At 40.1% G+C, this 18,186-nt stretch overlaps 2 protein-coding genes across 3 annotated transcripts; both read left to right on the forward strand.

The window, feature by feature from the left end:
- Nucleotides 1-5,196, forward strand: irf6 (interferon regulatory factor 6). Of its 2 annotated transcripts, XM_070902183.1 has the most exons (8): nucleotides 1-250; nucleotides 577-755; nucleotides 1,483-1,678; nucleotides 1,787-1,885; nucleotides 2,009-2,275; nucleotides 3,047-3,439; nucleotides 3,591-3,709; nucleotides 4,089-5,196. In XM_070902183.1, exons 2-8 carry the CDS (start codon nucleotides 582-584, stop codon nucleotides 4,317-4,319), a joined length of 1,479 nt encoding a protein of 492 aa, XP_070758284.1. In that variant the 5' UTR covers nucleotides 1-250; nucleotides 577-581; the 3' UTR covers nucleotides 4,320-5,196. The 2 variants fall into 2 exon arrangements, with proteins under 2 accessions (XP_070758284.1, XP_070758286.1); XM_070902185.1 differs by lacking the exons at nucleotides 1-250; nucleotides 1,787-1,885; nucleotides 2,009-2,275 and having other exon boundaries at nucleotides 570-755; nucleotides 1,483-1,692; nucleotides 2,986-3,439.
- A 2,434-nt stretch (nucleotides 5,197-7,630) lies between these two features.
- Nucleotides 7,631-14,177, forward strand: eps8l3a (EPS8 signaling adaptor L3a). The gene is made up of 19 exons (XM_070903176.1): nucleotides 7,631-7,695; nucleotides 7,813-7,883; nucleotides 7,977-8,041; nucleotides 8,130-8,288; nucleotides 9,250-9,399; nucleotides 9,482-9,546; nucleotides 9,656-9,783; nucleotides 9,878-10,032; nucleotides 10,162-10,267; nucleotides 10,407-10,480; nucleotides 10,596-10,670; nucleotides 11,049-11,194; nucleotides 11,929-12,055; nucleotides 12,172-12,215; nucleotides 12,310-12,406; nucleotides 12,514-12,618; nucleotides 13,140-13,225; nucleotides 13,779-13,908; nucleotides 14,049-14,177. Exons 1-19 carry the CDS (start codon nucleotides 7,631-7,633, stop codon nucleotides 14,058-14,060), a joined length of 1,860 nt encoding a protein of 619 aa, XP_070759277.1. The 3' UTR covers nucleotides 14,061-14,177.
- Nucleotides 14,178-18,186: the final 4,009 nt, after the last annotated feature.

Genomic DNA, 18,186 nt, shown 5'->3' on the forward strand with positions numbered 1-18,186 from the left:
GCCCGCACCTGAGTTTCGGTGTGGGAAGGGGACGGGCCTCACCGAGTGAACAACATCGGCTCTCCAGAGTTCTCCGAGATAAACTTTTCTCTTGTTGTTGTTCTCACACACTCTCGTCGAGGTGATTTTCGCTGAGCTTTGTTTTGAGGGGACCTGCAGGAGTTTTTGGGGAAGAATCAGACGGTTTTCTCCTCAGCTGTCGGTCCGCAGGCCGACGAGGAAACACCTCCGACTTCCTGGTTTACCACAGGTATGTGTGTCGTTCTTCAGTATCGTTTGGTTTGGTCGCTTTATTTGAATTTTGGATCAATTCGACTGAATTGCTCACATTTGAAGGTACAGTGGCCTTTCATACGAGGTGTGATCTGCAAAGAGTTGCAGTCACTTGACAAACAAATAAGTTCTGCCAGTCAAGGTGTCGACATGCAGCTTTTAAAATGTTTGGAAAATCCGGACTTGCAGGGTTTCGGCTGCAGCATTGTTTGTCACGGAGTTTATTGGAGACGTTTGCAGTTTGGGGAAATGATTCAGAGTTATAATCCGCCGTGGACTGACTGGTTTGTCTTTTCTCGTCAGTCAGGATGTCGGTCACACCTCGTCGAGTCCGGCTGAAGCCCTGGCTGGTCGCTCAGGTGGACAGCGGGCGGTACCCGGGTCTGGTGTGGATGGACCGTGAAGCCATGCGCTTCAGGATCCCGTGGAAACACGCTACACGACACACACCCCAGCACGAGGACGAGGACACCATATTCAAGGTTAAGACCTTACCTAACGTTAGCAGATGTCACGATAGACAGAACATGTAAATGTTGCCTCTGCTACACAGGCAGGAACTAGACTCTTACATGTTTTAGTCCCATTGTAGGCAAAGTGTACGCAGCTGCATCTGTTATATGTGCTTTAAAAAGTGACCAGTATTGCAGCAAAAACTCAAGGCCTTCGCATGTCTCAACAACAACATCTGGTTTTGCAACCCATTTACATAAAGTCTCTCTCTGGCTTCTAGGATTAGGAAAGATTGCTACAAGCCATGAGGTCATGTAGGTATAGTGCATAAGGGAAGTGTAGGTACTAGCACTGGTCTGTATTTGTGTAGCTGCAATTAAAGATCTAAGACCGTGATGTTGTGTCGGAGATTGTGTGCAGGTATTTAATCAAGGCCTGTGTACATTCTTGCATTCAGTCTTGTTTGTGGTTTGTCTCTGAACACCTGCCAAACAAGATGTGAAAATGAAATAATAAGAATATAATAAAAAAAAGAGGAAAGATTGGTGTAAGGTTAGGAAAACTAAAACCTCTTGGCACTGAACAGATAAATTGGGTTTCATACGTTCATTACGTTTCATGCACCTTCATCTAGGTCTTTTGAACCCCCCCCCCCCCAAAAGAAAAAAAAACAGTTGAAATATGTGGATCCTGTGCAGGAGTGTAAAAACAGGACTGTGATATTGATACCTCCGTCCTGTTGAAATGTTGCTGCAGGCGTGGGCCGTGGAGACCGGGAAGTTCCAAGAGGGAGTTGATGAACCTGATCCTGCAAAGTGGAAAGCTCAGCTTCGATGTGCCCTGAACAAAAGCCGAGAGTTCAACCTGGTTTATGATGGCACCAAAGAGGTCCCCATGAATCCTCTGAAGATCTACGACGTCTGCGACATCCCACAGCCGCTCAGTAACCAGGGTAACTATGAGCGGGTTGACTTTCTTCATTCTCTGTTACAAATGTTTCTCCATTTTACTTTCATTTTGTAATAATTATCACATTTAAAGACTGTTTCTCATCCCGCAGGCTCCTCAGATGCTGGTTCCTGGACTCCACATGATGAAGATGGTGTTGAGGAAGATGTTCCAGATACACCAGAGTCTCTGCCTCCATACCCATCCAATGGTGAATGACTTCTCCTCACACATTATGCGTATATTTTAAATTTCCTGGCAGTATATCAAAAAGAAAAGACACACAGTTTGATTGCTGTAACACTAATGAATTATTCTCTCTGTCCTCATGTAGGCACCAGTCCTTCTCCTCTCATTATGTGGTCTCCTATGAGCTCAGAGTCCTCCATGCAGCCTTCCAGTTGTCCCCCTTCAAACGAGACCTGGCCCAAAGAGGAGCCTGTTAAAATATGGCCTAAAGAGGAGCCTGTGGATGTGGAGATGCACCCCACACCCCTGGCTGACCTGCCCCCTGCTCCTGTGCCTGATCACTCAATGCAGCCCCCTCCTCTACCCGACGTCCTGTTTGCCTCCCCAGAAACGTGGATCAGTTCCCTCCCGAGTGAGTGTGCACTTCTTCTAGTATCGTTTAAAAATGCAGAAATCGAGATTTAAAGGGACCATCCACCCGAAAAGCACCAACTTTGCTCAACAATGGCAGCTCACTGAAAATTGAAAGACACTGTTATGTGTAGCAATTTTAATTCTGCACAGAGACAGAAAGCTGGTGCACTATGTTAGAAAGTTGTTCTTAAAGAAAAAGATATTCTATATATCCGTTATTCTTAACAAATCCAATGAAGAGACCACATCCAACAATATCTCTCAATACATGTCTACGGCGCACAACCTCACGCTCATTGGTTCCAACCGAAGACGTAAATCTTTAAAAATGGGTCACATATATATAGTTTCATTTTTGAAAAGTAATGTAATTTCCTAAAACAGCTGGGCATTGCATTTTAAGTGAACGATGCTCAAAAGTCGTGCCTTTGTTGAGGACTATTTTCAGCTGTGAATTTGTTGCTCCAACTAAACTACAGTGTCCACGTTCATCGTAAAGAAGGAACACGTCATGTCAGAGTAACAATGTGGCTTATTGATTCGTTTTACAATGGAGGTCTATGGCACAGAGGGAGAATTTAAAAAAAGGAATAAAATACCTGTTAGAAGGATCAGTTCATTAGTTGACTGTAAGAAAATATCACCAAACATTTTTTTATGAAACTCGACCTACATTTATTATCTCCAAAACTTCAGGCACAGATCGAGAAATCTGAAGTTTACGTTTTTGGGGGAACAAACATGGTTTTGACACTTGTCTCCGATACAGTGACAGACCTGGAGGTGCAGTTCCAGTACAGAGGGAAGGAGATGTGTCCCACAATGACCGTCAGTAACCCGCAGGGCTGCAGGCTGTTCTACGGGGACCTGGGACCCATGGTCAACCAGGAGGAGCTGTTCGGGCCGGTGAACCTGGAACAGCTGCGCTTTCCGACCACAGAGCACATCACCAACGACAAGCAGAGGGTTTTCACCAGCCGCCTGCTGGATGTGATGGACAGAGGCCTCATCCTGGAGATCAGCGGCCACGACATCTACGCGGTCCGTCTCTGCCAGTGCAAGGTGTACTGGTCCGGTCCCTGTGCTCCAAATCCAGCTGCACCAAATCTTATAGAGCGCCAGAGGAAGGTCAAACTCTTTTGCCTGGAGTCTTTTCTCAGTGGTAAGTAGAATTCTCACTTTTATCGGGACAATTAGTAAAATGACTCGGGTTATATGTAGATTTTATTTAAATGATGATCTTTGCAGCTCTTTTTTAAAATGTGATATTCTCTGAGAAAGAATTCTAATAAATGTGCTTGTATGGTGTGCAGGGGTGATAGCCCACCAGCGGGGCCAGACACCAAGCCCCCCTTCATTTGAAATCAGCCTGTGTTTTGGAGAGGAGTGGCCTGATGGGAGGCCCAGGGAGAGGAAACTCATCATGGTTCAGGTGAGAAATGTTTGAAGTTTGAATGAAGTGATGAATCTTTGTGGTCATCGAGGGACAATACAGGCCAGTATTCAGGGGTCAGACTCTTCACTTCATACCTGATGATAGTTTACTCCACAAAGATAGTAAACTGGGTGGAAATATTTCACTGCTCGAGAAAACTTTTTGCATGAAAATTATTTTTATAAAAGACACAAGCGCAAAATCTCAAAAAGGTATACAGCTGCAACTCTTTACACCCTTTTTTCACACAACTCTCATATTTATCATCTCATACTGAGGAACAACTAACCATCCTTGTCACAGGTGAACCACAGGACTGTCGATAAGCTGCGCTCTTTTGGGTGACCCTGATTCATACTGGTCCTTTGTCCTGCAGATCATTCCAGTGGTCGCCCGCATGCTAAGCGAGATGTTTTCCGGAGACAACACACGATCCTTCGACAGCGGCAGCGTCCGCCTGCAGATTTCAATCCCAGACATCAAAGACAACATAGTGACCCACCTAAAGCAGCTGTACTGCCTACTGCAGACCCACCAGGGCCAGGACGGCTGGGCGCTGCCCCCCGGCTCAGGCCTGAACATCGCCCAAGCTCTGCAGACACAGTGAAGTAGCCCACACTGTGAAATAACATATATCTTATATCACTGTGTGTTTCACACTGCTACTGAGAGTTACCTACTGTTGGCAAAGAAGTACTTATGTGTAATCATCATCATGTAATCAAGTGTGCACAATAATACTGTAGGACTAATTCGCTTTCAGCTTTTTCGCTAGTATAAATGTGCCGTGGTGATGCTTTTCTGTATAAAGAAGTAGTGCCTTCAAGCCTGCATTACTCCATTATGTGTGCAGGGGCCATAGACAGATGTGGTGCCTGCGTGGGCCAAAGTCCTGCTCTCTGCAAGGGAAATTTTAACATGGTTAATGAGTTACAGAAATTGCCCTATGCCTTATTTATCCAAAATGGGTCAGAATGATTTTTATCTTTTGACCTCAAATGTTTTGAAAGCAACACATCTAGCATGTCATTTGTATATTTTGGATAACGTATAGGCAAATGTGAATGAAAGCATGGATGGTTTCTTCTTCCATTAATTTATGACTAAACAGTTCAGCTGTGTGAGATCCCATTAACCTGCGAGCACATGTAATTAGGTGTTTCAAATTTCTTAACAAATGTTTGACAAACAGTCTTACCGTTTGACAGAAGCATCAGTTTACTGGTCACCTGGCCTGCAGTTGTTTTTATTTTTCCATTTATATGGTAGGATATTTTTGTATTCACATCTTCTGATTTTAAACCATTTGATGTATCCAGGCGGCCATTTAACTAAACAACACTCAGCTATATGGATCTGTTTTAATATGGATGCCACTGCACTTTGGGGTGCTGAATTGTGTTTTATGCCTAGATGAATTTAAGTGCATTTATCCTTTGATTGTAAGTTTTATTTTATCAATAAAAAATACCGAAATAACAGCTCATACTGCAGCATTATTTCACAATTAACATTTATTACCTCATCCTCTCTCAAAGAGAAACTGACTGTTGTTTCATGTCTGAACATTGTTGGTTGCCAGATTATTTTAGTTAACTGCAGCTCTGCACCCTCTGAATGTGCTCACGCAGTGTTGCTGACCTCTAGTGGTTTAGTTCAATAGCAGCAGGTCTGGGATGAGGACAAGTTGTGTGATGTGTTTGGTCCAGTGTCCACAACAGTAGGGGACCTGAATGTCCAACGTGAGGTTGTTTGGTTGGTTACTGTAGTGGGAAAATACAACATATCCCTTCCATTCATTTTATTTCCAAAATACAGTATAAGTCTCTTTTGCATAAACACATATCATAAATATTCTTAAACTTAACAGCATCAGTATTCAGATATGTTAGGTAGATCCTTGTGTAAAGGTAATAATACCACAATACTCCATCACTAGTAAAAGTCCTGCATTCAAAATGTTACTAGCAGAATTAGTATTAGTATGAAAAAGTATGAAAAGTAAAAGTACTCATCAGGCATTAACACGTAAGCAGAATTTTAATGTTGTGGCAGGTCCTGGTAGAGCTCATTTTAAACCATCTTTCATGCTGTTAGGTAGTTCAGTTTAATGTATGATGCCACATGTTTTATACATTTTTGTAGATTAAGATTCAAAAATTAACCTTAAAAGTTAGTAACTATAACTGTCAAATATGTGCAGTGACATAAATGGACCATATTTAACTTTAGTGGAGTTGGAGAATAAGGTAGCATACAGTCGAAATACTCAACTACGGACAACTACAACAACTACGTCAAGATTGTAAATATAACTTATAATAAAATAGAAAAATTATGTATTTACTTTCCACCACTGCTTAGGCAGGATGGCTGTGGTTTGTGTAGGTTGTTCTTTAGCCTCTTGTCCTGAAGATTTTCTGGATGGATGATACGAATCTAAAACAAACAGGACGATGAAAAGGAGATCTGTGTTAGTTCTCTGTGTTATATCGTTGTCACACATACTGTGACTCCCCTGTGAGGTCCTGTGAGATATATATGGTCATGTTGTTTGCCCTGTGCTCATTACATCAGTAAGGAATTCATTCTGGTTAATGTTTGTCAGATTCCTCCTCAGATGACACACAAAAGGCTGGTGGTTTTATTGTGAAGCCTTTCTGCCAAGTGGACTGACAACATGTCTTATTTGATATTGAAAACATTTTAAACTGGACGATGAATAGAGATTTTTACATTTTATTTATGTAACTAAATTACAATAAAATGTTAGTTAGTAGACATGACCCTCCCTGAAGAGAAGTTAACAATTAATATCAATATTGCAATAACATTTTTAAGCCCAAACAATTTTTTTGTTTTTTATGAGGAAGAAGAAAAAAAAGGAGGAGCTGGAGCATTGTGGCTCTATACTTACAATCGCATTGTGTTGTAGGCTGGAAAAATTACAAAACCCTGATAAGGGCACACAAGTTGTCATTTATAGACCTAGAAACCTTTAAGCAGGGTAAAGTGCTTTCCTCCGTATCTGGTAACCTTTGCTCAGATGGGATGCCACAGTAAAGATCTCACACGGAACTGAGTTGGCTCAGTGTCCCTCAGATCGTTTTGCTACTGACGGTGGACTTTGTCCTTCTCCTTTACGAGGAAGTCTTGGCTGCATGATGTTGTTGACTGAGGCACAGGATTAAAATGTGAGTTGTATTTGCACTAAAGGGTAAATAATTCAGAAGGAAATAACAACAACATTCAACTGCCAGACAAAGGTAAGAGCTTTTGACGATAAATCTCTTCAGCAAACTGGATATGTCTTTGTTATTTGTGTAAATGATCTGTAGTGACGAGCTGCTGGGTGTTTGCTTTTCATTTAAGACAATTCAAACTAAATCCACATCACCATAATCTTCCTGATATTCCTTATTGTGAAAAAAATATTGAGAACAGATCTAATTAGAACTGATAGAAGACTTGTCTGACTTACTTGCAGTAAAATGTTGTTAAATAGAAATATGATGAGTTTGTTTTATTGTATTAAAACAGATGATTTTCCTTTGGACTGCTTTCATCAACAAATCTGTCTTTAAATATACAAACTCTTGAAATATTCTAACAGCACCATAAATATGTCGTTGTCAGGTTGATCACAGTGCTGTGTTGCTAGGAGACAACAACTAGTTGATAATTATCAACACCTATTAATTAATCTATTGCTAATAACCAAGCTGTTGAGAAGAGACTCATTGTGCTTCTAACATGTAAAAGTTGTGTTTCTAAACTAAAACGTAACAAAACTTGAGATTTTTAAGCTTCATTCAGCTTTGACTAAAGACTGACGGTCTGGACGGATGGTGAGTCAGTCATTTATGATGTGTATAACTGATGTCATATATGATATTGCAGGTGTGTTCAGAACTGACGATGTTAAGGCGTAACAGTCCCTTTGGCAATGACACCAGCAGCTACGCAGGATCGATCCAGTCTAAGTATGTATTTGTATGTATATGTCATGTGTTTGATTGATTAATTGATTGATCGTTTAATTCATGACGTTATTCATCAGCAGAGGATCAATATTGTAAATGCATTTGTTGTGACAGCAGTTACTCCACTATGGATGATGTGTCATCACAGGCATCAAATCTGTCCAGGCCCAGTGCAAAGTCAATTTACTGTAAGTTAACACTGCCGTACTTGACGTGATCAGTGGTTACACCTGTTTAGTTTCATCTTATGAATAATGAATGAATGGTTTATGTTTCAACAGTGCAAAGGAAGGACTATGTAGCATCAATAAACAAGATGATGGACAAATTTCAGTACAGAGTGGAGGTATCACATGTAACATTGTTCATACAAATATGAGCCTTTCTGAATCATGCCATGTTTAATGATGTGTTTTAATGGGTCTCTGCTGCAGCACTTGTTCTCTTGTGACCTTAACGGGAAGGAGTTGAGGAGCATAGCTGACTGTGTGGAGCGGCTGAAGCTGCTGGACGGGATGGGTCGTGTGTGGGGTCAGAGCATGCTACTGGAGGTGCGCGGCAACAAACTGCTGCTCACAGACAATGAAACCAAGGTGAGCAGCATGTGAGACCTTCGGATGGGTGACAAATTAAAATACAAATATGATGGGAGTAGTCTTTTCCAGGATGGCAATGATTCCACCCAGGGAATGAAGGGTCACTGAATGATTAGATGAGTAGGAATATAAATGTGAATCATGTTACAGCCTTCACAGGCTCTGTTATCTTCAAACGTTGCACTGCTTCCACTTCTACGCAGATGACACACAACTCTATGTCTGAGACGGTCCTCCCAAGAAAAACACCAAAATAAGTCGTTCAAGCAACAAACTCTCTAGTGGCTTTAGGAATCGTGACATCTTGTCCTTCGGGAGCAAAGGAGGACGTCAGGTGACGTTGTTATAGAAACGTCAGACTTTAACTTGGGAGACCACTGTTTGTTTCCCCTTTCTGTGAGGCAAAATATTTCTGAAATTAGCAATTGGAAGGAGTATAAATCTTCTTAAGTTAATTAAGGATGAAACTGACACTTTCGGTAGTGCCTGCAAACTCTCAAACAGGGTCTCCATACTTGATTTGAGAATCAATTTGAAATATGCCCTTTGTTTATAATTTTAAGAAAACTTAAAACTCATCTTTTCCCTCTTACCCAACTTCAAAAAATCTTTTTTGCATCTAAATAAAGATTTACTATTATAGATATTAAATGAAGACTGTTGTTGATCCCTCTAATAGAGTTAACTGACTTCTAGGACCTGTGCCAAGGAGCAATGAAGCTCTTCTAGAGGATCATGGTGGCCCCAAACCTTATAGCGAATAATTTATATTTTCAATCTTAAACTAAATTTTAGAGTTTTGTTTTTCTAAATTGAGAGAGCCTTGGTACCAGAAATTCATTGTATAGATTTCTGATTTTCCTACACAGATGACAAAAAACTTGATACTTTATGTTGGTTTTTGCTTTAATTTGTCACTCATCTATGTATGACGTGGTTTGTGTTTGTGTTTTCTCAGGAGGAGCTAGAGTCCATGGCTCTCAGTGACGTCCTGGAGCTAAAGGCTGTGCTGGACGCTGGAGGGTTTAACTCCCTGCTCACAGTGGCGGTCCAGCCCGGCAGAAAACACACCACCACTGTCTTCATGTTTCAGTGTGAGGATGTCAGGGTGAGGACAAACCCACGGAAATGTCACAGTGACTGTTAAGTGAAAGAAATGAGTGAATATATGTCTTTTTTGTTGTTTACAGGCTGATTATGTTCAAAGGGATCTCTCAAAAGCATTGTCACGCAGGAGAGAGGATTCAATCATCAGGTAAGAACCTAAAGTCAGTGAGAACCTAAAGTCAGTGAGAACCTAAAGTCAGTGAGAACAAACACCTGAAACTTGTTTTTCCTCACAATGCCTCTCACACTTTCTGAAGCAGCAATGCAGGACTTAAAGCTGGACACGAGGAAGTGAAAAACCTTCGTAATGCTTCAAAATCTTCTGAACCTAAAGAGCAGCAGCCTGTGGTTGATGCAGTGTGCCAGTGGACGCCTCCTGACTATGGTGAGTCTGTGACGGGAGATACACAACTGCAGCACTGATTAATAATGATGGAGTCAAAATCCATACAAACATTCAGTCTCTTTTGGACATGTAGAGGAGGATGACGTCCCAGAGCCCAAAGTGATTGTACCTCAGGAAGAGCTGGACGAGGCCTCAACTCCCAGAGAGGAAGAACCACTGCAGCCTTTCACCACTGAAGAAGAAACTCTGCCTCCTCCTCGTCCGTACACAGAGCTGGACAGGAATGTAGTGAGTGTCCCACACAGGAAATGTGAAAGCCATATGAGACATATTTAGTTTTCTGTGATGATATATGTTTAGTAACAGTTAAGAGAAGACAAATATGGAGATGATGTTCTTCTTCTTCTTTCTCTCCAGGATCTCTTGAATCATATTGTAAGTGACATAGAAATCTTCATGGGACAAGTAGCTGCAGTGGTAGCTAAAAATGCAAAGAAAAAGAAGAAAAAGAAAAAAGGAAAAGGTAATTTAATGCAGAGATTAAAATGAAGGCAGACATACATGTAGACTGTATCTAAATCTGAAATCAGATTGTTTAAATTGTTGAAATACCATCAGTTGTGACGGCTTCATCATGTATGTATTTTATTGTGTTTTTTTAGCCATGGACGGCATGCCCTCTGCAGCAAAATTTGTCGCGTGTCTCCATAAAATCAAATGTGGATTCAACCTTGTGGTATGTGTCCTGAACCACATTTACATACTATCATCATGGTCGGTGTTATGTTCCCTCTGTAGTGTGCAGTGTATGTATCAGTGCATTATATATGAAAATGTTTTTGTTTTGACAGGGAGAGCTCAATGGAAAGATTAATAATCCCAGTGCTCCTGAATTTGTTCACTCCTTGTTCTCCACATTAACATTCGTAAGTGACTACATCTCTGAAGTTTGAATAATTTTTAATACTTGTGATTTTGAGTAACTTGAACACATATAATGTGTATGACTGTTTAGAACATTATTCTATTACATACTGTTTTATAGATCTTCATATACCAGTTTGAAAGAATGCATTACCATGTTCTGTTATGTACGATGAGTTTCACTTAATTTTATATTTAATTCTTTTCATGAATTTTCTCTTTATAGTTAGTTAATTTTCTATGATATCTATGTTTGTAAAATCAGCTGTTCATGAATACACCCTTTGCTCTTATTTAACCAACTCTGTGGCCCTGCCCTAATTACACAACTACTGCGCTTATTTTTCGTTAACATAGTGAGTTATGCTTTTCCTCACCAGGTGGTATCTCACTGCCCTGAGGATCTGCCACAGACCATCGTGGCGCCGCTGCTGACGCCTCAGTGTATCCGTCTCATGAGTGAAGAGGCCTCCGCAGACGAGGACCAGCTGTGGCAGTCTCTAGGAGACGCCTGGAACATTCCCAGGTGGGACACTGGACTCTGTTGGACCTAATACGCTGTTGCTTTTATTATCTGCATATTTACTCAAGTACTGTACTTGAAGTACTTGTACTTTACTTAAGTATTTTCATTTTATGCCACTTTATATTTCTACTCCACTATATTTCAGAGGGAAATATTGTACTTGTTAATTCTAGTGACTTTTTAGATGAAGATTTTACATAAAACAAACATACATTAAGCTTTTAAAATACAATATTTCATTAAAGATTAAACCAGTGGTTACCAGCCTTTTTGGCTTGTAGCCCCTTACAAATAAAAGCAGTGTTTAGTTGGGACCCTTTGTCAACGTTTCAGATGTCTATGAGTTGTTAGCAGTTCCACCAAAGACACATTTCCCCTCTAAACTTCTCACATGGTTCTCCAATATCATTACAAAAAAGCAAAGATTTGAGAAAAGTCTCAAAACAATTAATATACATTTGTGTAGCATAACTTAAATAAGAATGCCAATTTTCTTTTGATTTTACTTTTGATAATATTAGTTTATTTTGCTGACAATACTTTATCAGCCAGATGTCTATTTGTAATTTGGTATTTTTACTGTGTTGCATTGGTACTTTTACTGAAGTAAAGGATCTGAGTACTTCTTCTTCACTGCTTTTACACTCACATTTCGGTTTGGTTCAGTGAAATGTATTAGACCGTCTGATAAGTGTGAGGATAATAATCAGTTATGATTTTGACAAATTTACCAGCACCAAATGGCCAGAGGATGATGAGGACATCCCAACATACACTCTGGAGTTCTCTGATGGCTGGCAGCCACCTGAACCCAGAGAGCCTGCGAGCAGAGAGGAGAGTACAAAACCTGCAGTCAGCCAGGTAAATCCATCACGTCACACATTCAATGAGACACCAGAACAGATAGACAGGTAGACTGGAGAGAAGGAGAAAGAAGAAAAATCATAACAAGACTTTGTTGTACTTCTTCTGTGTAGACTTCAGCCAAGGTGACACCACCACACGCCCCACAAAAAGCACGGTACGCACAAGCACATCAAGTATAATTCAATGTACTGTGAATGTTATAAACCTCAAATTTCTGTGTTTTTGATGCCCTTTGATGTGTTTTTCAGCTCAGGTGTGTCAAAACTGCATCTTATGCGTGTCACGTATGACTTCATTTCAAGAAACCACCGAGAGCTCACCGTCAAAAAAGGAGAGATAGTTGAGGTGAGTATTAGCGACATGAACCAGCTGCGCTTTCTGTTTCTTTGCTCCATTGCTTCAACTGTTTTGTCTTCAGGACCCTGGCTAGTCTTTGCTTTGTCCGTCCACAGCTGCTGGACATGTCGAAGCAGTGGTGGGAAGTGAGGAACAGCAGAGGGGAGGAGGGCTTTGTACCCAATAATGTCCTGGAGGCTCATGAGGAGCAACCTCTGGAGGTGGGCACCACCAACACCAAAACTCAGTATTATAGGAAACCTCAACAGCTGGATCACTCATCACTCAGTCACTGGGTGATCCTGGCAAAGACAGGGAAGGAAAGCAGCAACTTCACGGTCAGAAAACAGGATGTCAGTCTCAGACTACACTGTTTCTCAACCACTGTAGGGAATGCAATTCCTGTACTTCAGTAAATTGAGCATTTACTACCAACAGACTTATGTGTAATTACGTGTCGCTCCTCAGTGATTCTGACCTTTAGACTGACATTTACCCGAGTAAATGGAAGCTGAAAAGTCTCCACTGCAGCAAAAAAATGCAAATGTGGTCAGAGTGATTACAAAATGTAAAATGTGATTCACTCAGTGTGTTTGGAAGCTTTAGTTAAAAGACATCATTTGCAAACGGAATGACAACTCTGTAACACAGTGTATTAAGGCAGATGGTATTATTGCTGTAATATACTCTTTTATTTCCATCCTTGTATTTCAGTAAAATCATTATCGTCCTATTTCCTCAGCAAATTGGAGGTTCTCCTGACTTTTCTAAGAAGTCCAGCCCTGCAGAAGTGAAAGCCTGGCTCGAAGACAAGGGCTTTAGTAAAATGTAAGTATTAAATTAATATATGCAATGGAAGCTAGATTTGATTAATTCATTTAACTTAAAACCTACTAAAATCTATGAAGGTTTGTCTCTTACCATAAGTCGTATATCATTATTATCTGATATAGTGTTGTAGACACTGTATGCATGTACATCAATGAGTGAATTTACAAATTATTACTACTCACAACTGAAAACAGCCTGATGATGTTATAACCCTGATGATGTCATCAGAGTTATTTTATTTTGGTCTGGACTTGAGACTTAAATCTTTGAACAGAAAGCCTGTAGAATAACCTGGAGGTGTGGGGTTAGAAAGAAGTGGGCATTTAGGATGTAGGTGGGGTTTAATGACACTATCGAGTTGCATTATGGGAAATGTAGGATCCAGTGTTTTTGGAGCTTGATTAGGGACTAAAAGTCCGGATACACTGGCTTCTGCTGCTTTTAATTTTTACAGTGCCCAAACTTTATGGAGGTGTCATATTAAATTGTTGGTATACACCTTTAATAGCAGCTTTGTTAATGTCAGATCAATATGACTTGTCTCTTGCAGCACTGTACGCTGCCTGGGTGTGCTGAGAGGAGCCATGCTCCTGGGGATGACCAGAGAGGAGCTGAAGTCAGTGTGTCCAGAGGAAGGGGGGCGAGTCTTCTACCAGTTACAAGCAGTCAAGTCTGCAGCTGTAAGTGACAGACCACAGAGCGACTTCATTTGTCTCCACTGTCTGTCTGGAGATCTATTATTATTATTAATATTATCACCCTGACGCATGCTGGTGTAAACACAGACACCCCCTCTGACTGTTTTGTTTCAACACTGTAGGCTGCCATTTAAGTGGGACCACCACTGCAGTAAGAGAACCTCAAAGAGGAAGGAGAACAAGAAGAATCATCGTGGACCAAAACAAGTCACCAATGGTGAAATACTGTAAGCGTCCAGATAATATTAAGCAGTAATAAATCAGATTAGGTTTACAGCTTCTTTGGCATAACAGATTATCCTCTGAAACCTGCATTTTGCATTTTATCACATTCACGAGAAATGTGCCACATATTGTATAATATATATATATATATGAAAAGAGTATAAATACAGTATATTAGTAGAGTTGTCTGGTATCATTCAAAGATAAAGTCAGCATGTAATCAAATCAGCTGGCAAATTATCCAATGAAGTGTAAATGAAAGTGCATTTAGACAATTTATCCAGCAGTACTATTCCAACAGTGTGCATGAATGAATTATGAATTATGTAACAAATGATCGGAGTCTAATCTATGTGGTCATAATGGAACCTGTAAATAAACGTCATGTCTGACACACAATACAAAGGTTTAGTGAATTAACATGCTTTATTTTATTGTTCAGAAGTTACACGTGAACCTTATATCAGAAGCATCTGTTAAACACTGGCAATCAGTTTCAGGCAATAACATGGCTACAGAGCGATGGACGTAAAATTAGGCAACATTCAAAATATAAATCACAGGTCAAAAAGTGACAAAACTGTAAAAACAAAGATACTTCATGAGACAAATACCAGCTGAACACAAAAATATCTTGAGTGTGAGTATCAGAATACTATAATAAATCAATCTGAACGTCTTCACTACAGAAGCTGAACTATAAATCTGTGAATATAGTATATATTTGAATCAGTTATAGTATTTGTGTTGGCATCCAAATAATCACAGTGTTACTGCTCAGAGAATAATGATCTGTGTCTTTAAATGGTCTCAGCTGTTCTGCCTCTTGTGAATCACTTCTCATGTGCAAGAATTTACTGGGATGAATCAATTAGTTGATTGAAAAAAACATTATCATCATTATCATTATCAGAAACAACTGTGATGATCGAACGAAGTAAAAATGACCAAAATTGACTGGTTCATGCTTTTCAAATGTTCTTTGTCGTCTGCGATAGTAAAGCGAATACATTTGGCTTTTGGATAGTTGGTTGGACAAAATGAACAATTTGAATATATCAACACCCCATGCACTATGGGGAATTATAATGAGCATTTTTCACTATTTTCTGATATTTTATAGAGCAAACAATTAATCCATGAATCCAGAAAACAGTCAGTAATAATCAATGGTGAAAATAATCATTAGTGGTGGCTGTTGCTGAGGACAACACAGAGCAACATGACATTATCAGAGATCAGTATTTGTGAGGTAGGGTGCACTATGTTGTGGTGACTGTAAAAAACAGCGTGAAACCAGGAAGTGGACATAAATACAGTAAACAACGAGCTGTAAAACTGAATGGATGGAAAAGGTTCAGGTCAGTCCAGATTCTCCCAGTGATGACGTACCACAGCATTGTACGTCAGGGTACATAATTATTCCCATAATTGACGACACAAAACAAATAGTCAGCAAGATGACTGTCAAACATTGAAACTAGGAGGCCAATAACAAGATATATAATTAGATATAACTACACTTTGCTATCAGACAGATATGACAAGTCAGTGTAGGTCAATGGCTGAAATTAGAAAACAGAAAAAGCCAACTCTTTTGATGTAACATAAAAGTTAGGGTTCGTTTTTGTGTGTGTGTGTGTGTGTAGAGGTCGGTTTCAGACTGTAGAGACAACTTTTGGCTTTAAAGTAAGAGGTATCTATTAATAGGTGTACTATAATAACTGAGAATGATCAGGAATAATAAAACAAAGAAAGCTCCTGTAATATTGAATATTCAGAAGAGACTCTAAATTGTTAACAAATTAAAAAGGTTAACAACACTAACTCTATGTTCATGACATAATGCTAATTCACAATGATCGACAGCAACAAAACTACGTGTTCAACCTTGACATCAATATATTGTGAATATAAAATTTCTTATCTCTATATCGCCTTTAAAAAAATACACTTTATACATGAAATCCAACGAACACACATGTTCAGCGCACAACTCCGGTGCCTCCATTGAACAATTAGAAGCTACTGTATTCTTGCTGAACTGAGATGGTTCTCATCTTTTATCCTAATCATCTATGAAGCAAACATGTATATAGGCTAATACATTACAGCTGCTTATTCAAATAAAAGCTGACATTTTCTGATTCTCCCTCCTCGTCATCAAATATCACTGGACGGTAGCATCCAGGTTGAAGAAGTTGGACCAGTGGCAGGATGTGATTTGATCAGATTTGGGGAGAGTAAAAAAAAAACTAAAAATCCTACAAGAACCATGCAACAGGCTTAACCATGTCCCAGCATGGTTTGCTCATGTCTTCATGGTGAACAATGCTTAGTTTAAATCTGTTTGCTGTAATTTTCACCATAAACAGATTTCTGACTCGAAAGCTGGTCGGCAGCCCTGAATGAGTTAAGATGCTTCACATTACAGCTTGCTGTAAACAACTCATTCTCTCCTGCCATCCATTATTCATGCAGGCATGCAAAAAAACAAAAAGTAGAGAATTAGAAACAAATCAAATTTCCTCCTCAAACGAAGGCCAAGGTAAAAGCTTTTTTACACCGAGCATGCAGCTGGGTGGTTTCAGTTCCATTGGCGTGGATGTTACAACCGCATAGAGGAAAAGAGATGTAACACATGTTGCAGGTGATAGAGACAAAAACTGGGCACACAGCGGCCAAAGCTACAAATGAAAAGGCACTGTGAAGTCTCGGCTCGGTGCATATGTACAGTGCACAGCATGCAAAGGGAAAATAAACTCCATGACTTTCTAGTTTGTCCACAGGGGAAGGAATGAGAAATCAGGGCCCTCGGAAGGGACAGAGGGTCCACGTCGTCATGGCCACAGTGAGGTAACGGTAAGCCATACTGACAATACTGAATACATCCGCATTTATTTGTGCTGTGGCTAAAATCTACAATGCACATTTCCCCTTTATATCTACACTTTCTAACCACAGAAATCTACCATCAAACCAAGATGATTTTCAACATTTTCTGGATCACCTGCAGCTAAAGAGGACAGTTTGCTTCATGGAATGTTTGCAGTCAACAACAGGAAGTCTGCTTGACGTGAGGGCGATGGAGTTCCTCTCTTTTATGTTACTTTCTGAGCTGATTAAAATCACGGAAGAACGATTCTTTGTGTGCAATTAGGCAAATAAATGATCTGAAACCACACCGAGCACCATGCGTGGCTGACATTCAGCGCTGCAGCATTGAGAGAGAGGCCGTCCTCTCTCGTTATAGGACTCTCTGATTCAGTTAATGTACATCTCCACGTTGTAAGCCGCTCTGAAGTAGCTTAAAACATGAAACCTGTCAAAGTTTGTTGTGTAGGCATGTCCAACCTTCATCAATAACCCCATTGTATTTCCTCAACAAAACTGCATGTGTAATCCTTCATTATCAGCTTGTATAATGAAGACAGATGGATGCACTAAGTTTAGTTAAGCAGCATGATTGTGTAGTGGAACATAAGCAACGTTCAGAGCCGGCTGGCTGTGAAGAAAGTTTCAATGTGCTGGTTGTCAGTGTTTCTGTAGTACACAGATACTATACGCGGTGTGATGTCCCTGGTGAATTGAAACATAAATAACAGAGTGAACCACAGGGATCTGATGCCTTTGGATGGACTAAGAAATAAAGACAACATTGCTTTTCATTCATAAAAAACCTGGTGCTTCTCGCCTCTGCTAACCTTCATAATGCTGACTGAGAATGTCACAATAGAAACAGAGGATATAAAGAGGAGATGGGGAAAACCTTGAATCTAATTTGGAAATTTAACAATAATATGGAGTTAAAATCCTTTCCTGCAACCTAAAAATGACTCAGACACAAGAAAAGAAGAACGCCAAAGCTGAAGTGCTCTGGCAGAACTGTATCCTTGGCTTTTTGGTAGCTGTGTAGCTGTCAGTGTGCGGCATACTTCTACAGTGATGGTTGGTGGTGTTTATGCTGTATATAGGATGAACGACAGAATTACTATCACACCACGTCTCTTCAGTGTCATGCTGGATGGATCGCAG

Source organism: Enoplosus armatus, chromosome 3 (assembly GCF_043641665.1).
Source record: "Enoplosus armatus isolate fEnoArm2 chromosome 3, fEnoArm2.hap1, whole genome shotgun sequence".
NCBI lineage: Eukaryota > Metazoa > Chordata > Actinopteri > Centrarchiformes > Enoplosidae > Enoplosus > Enoplosus armatus.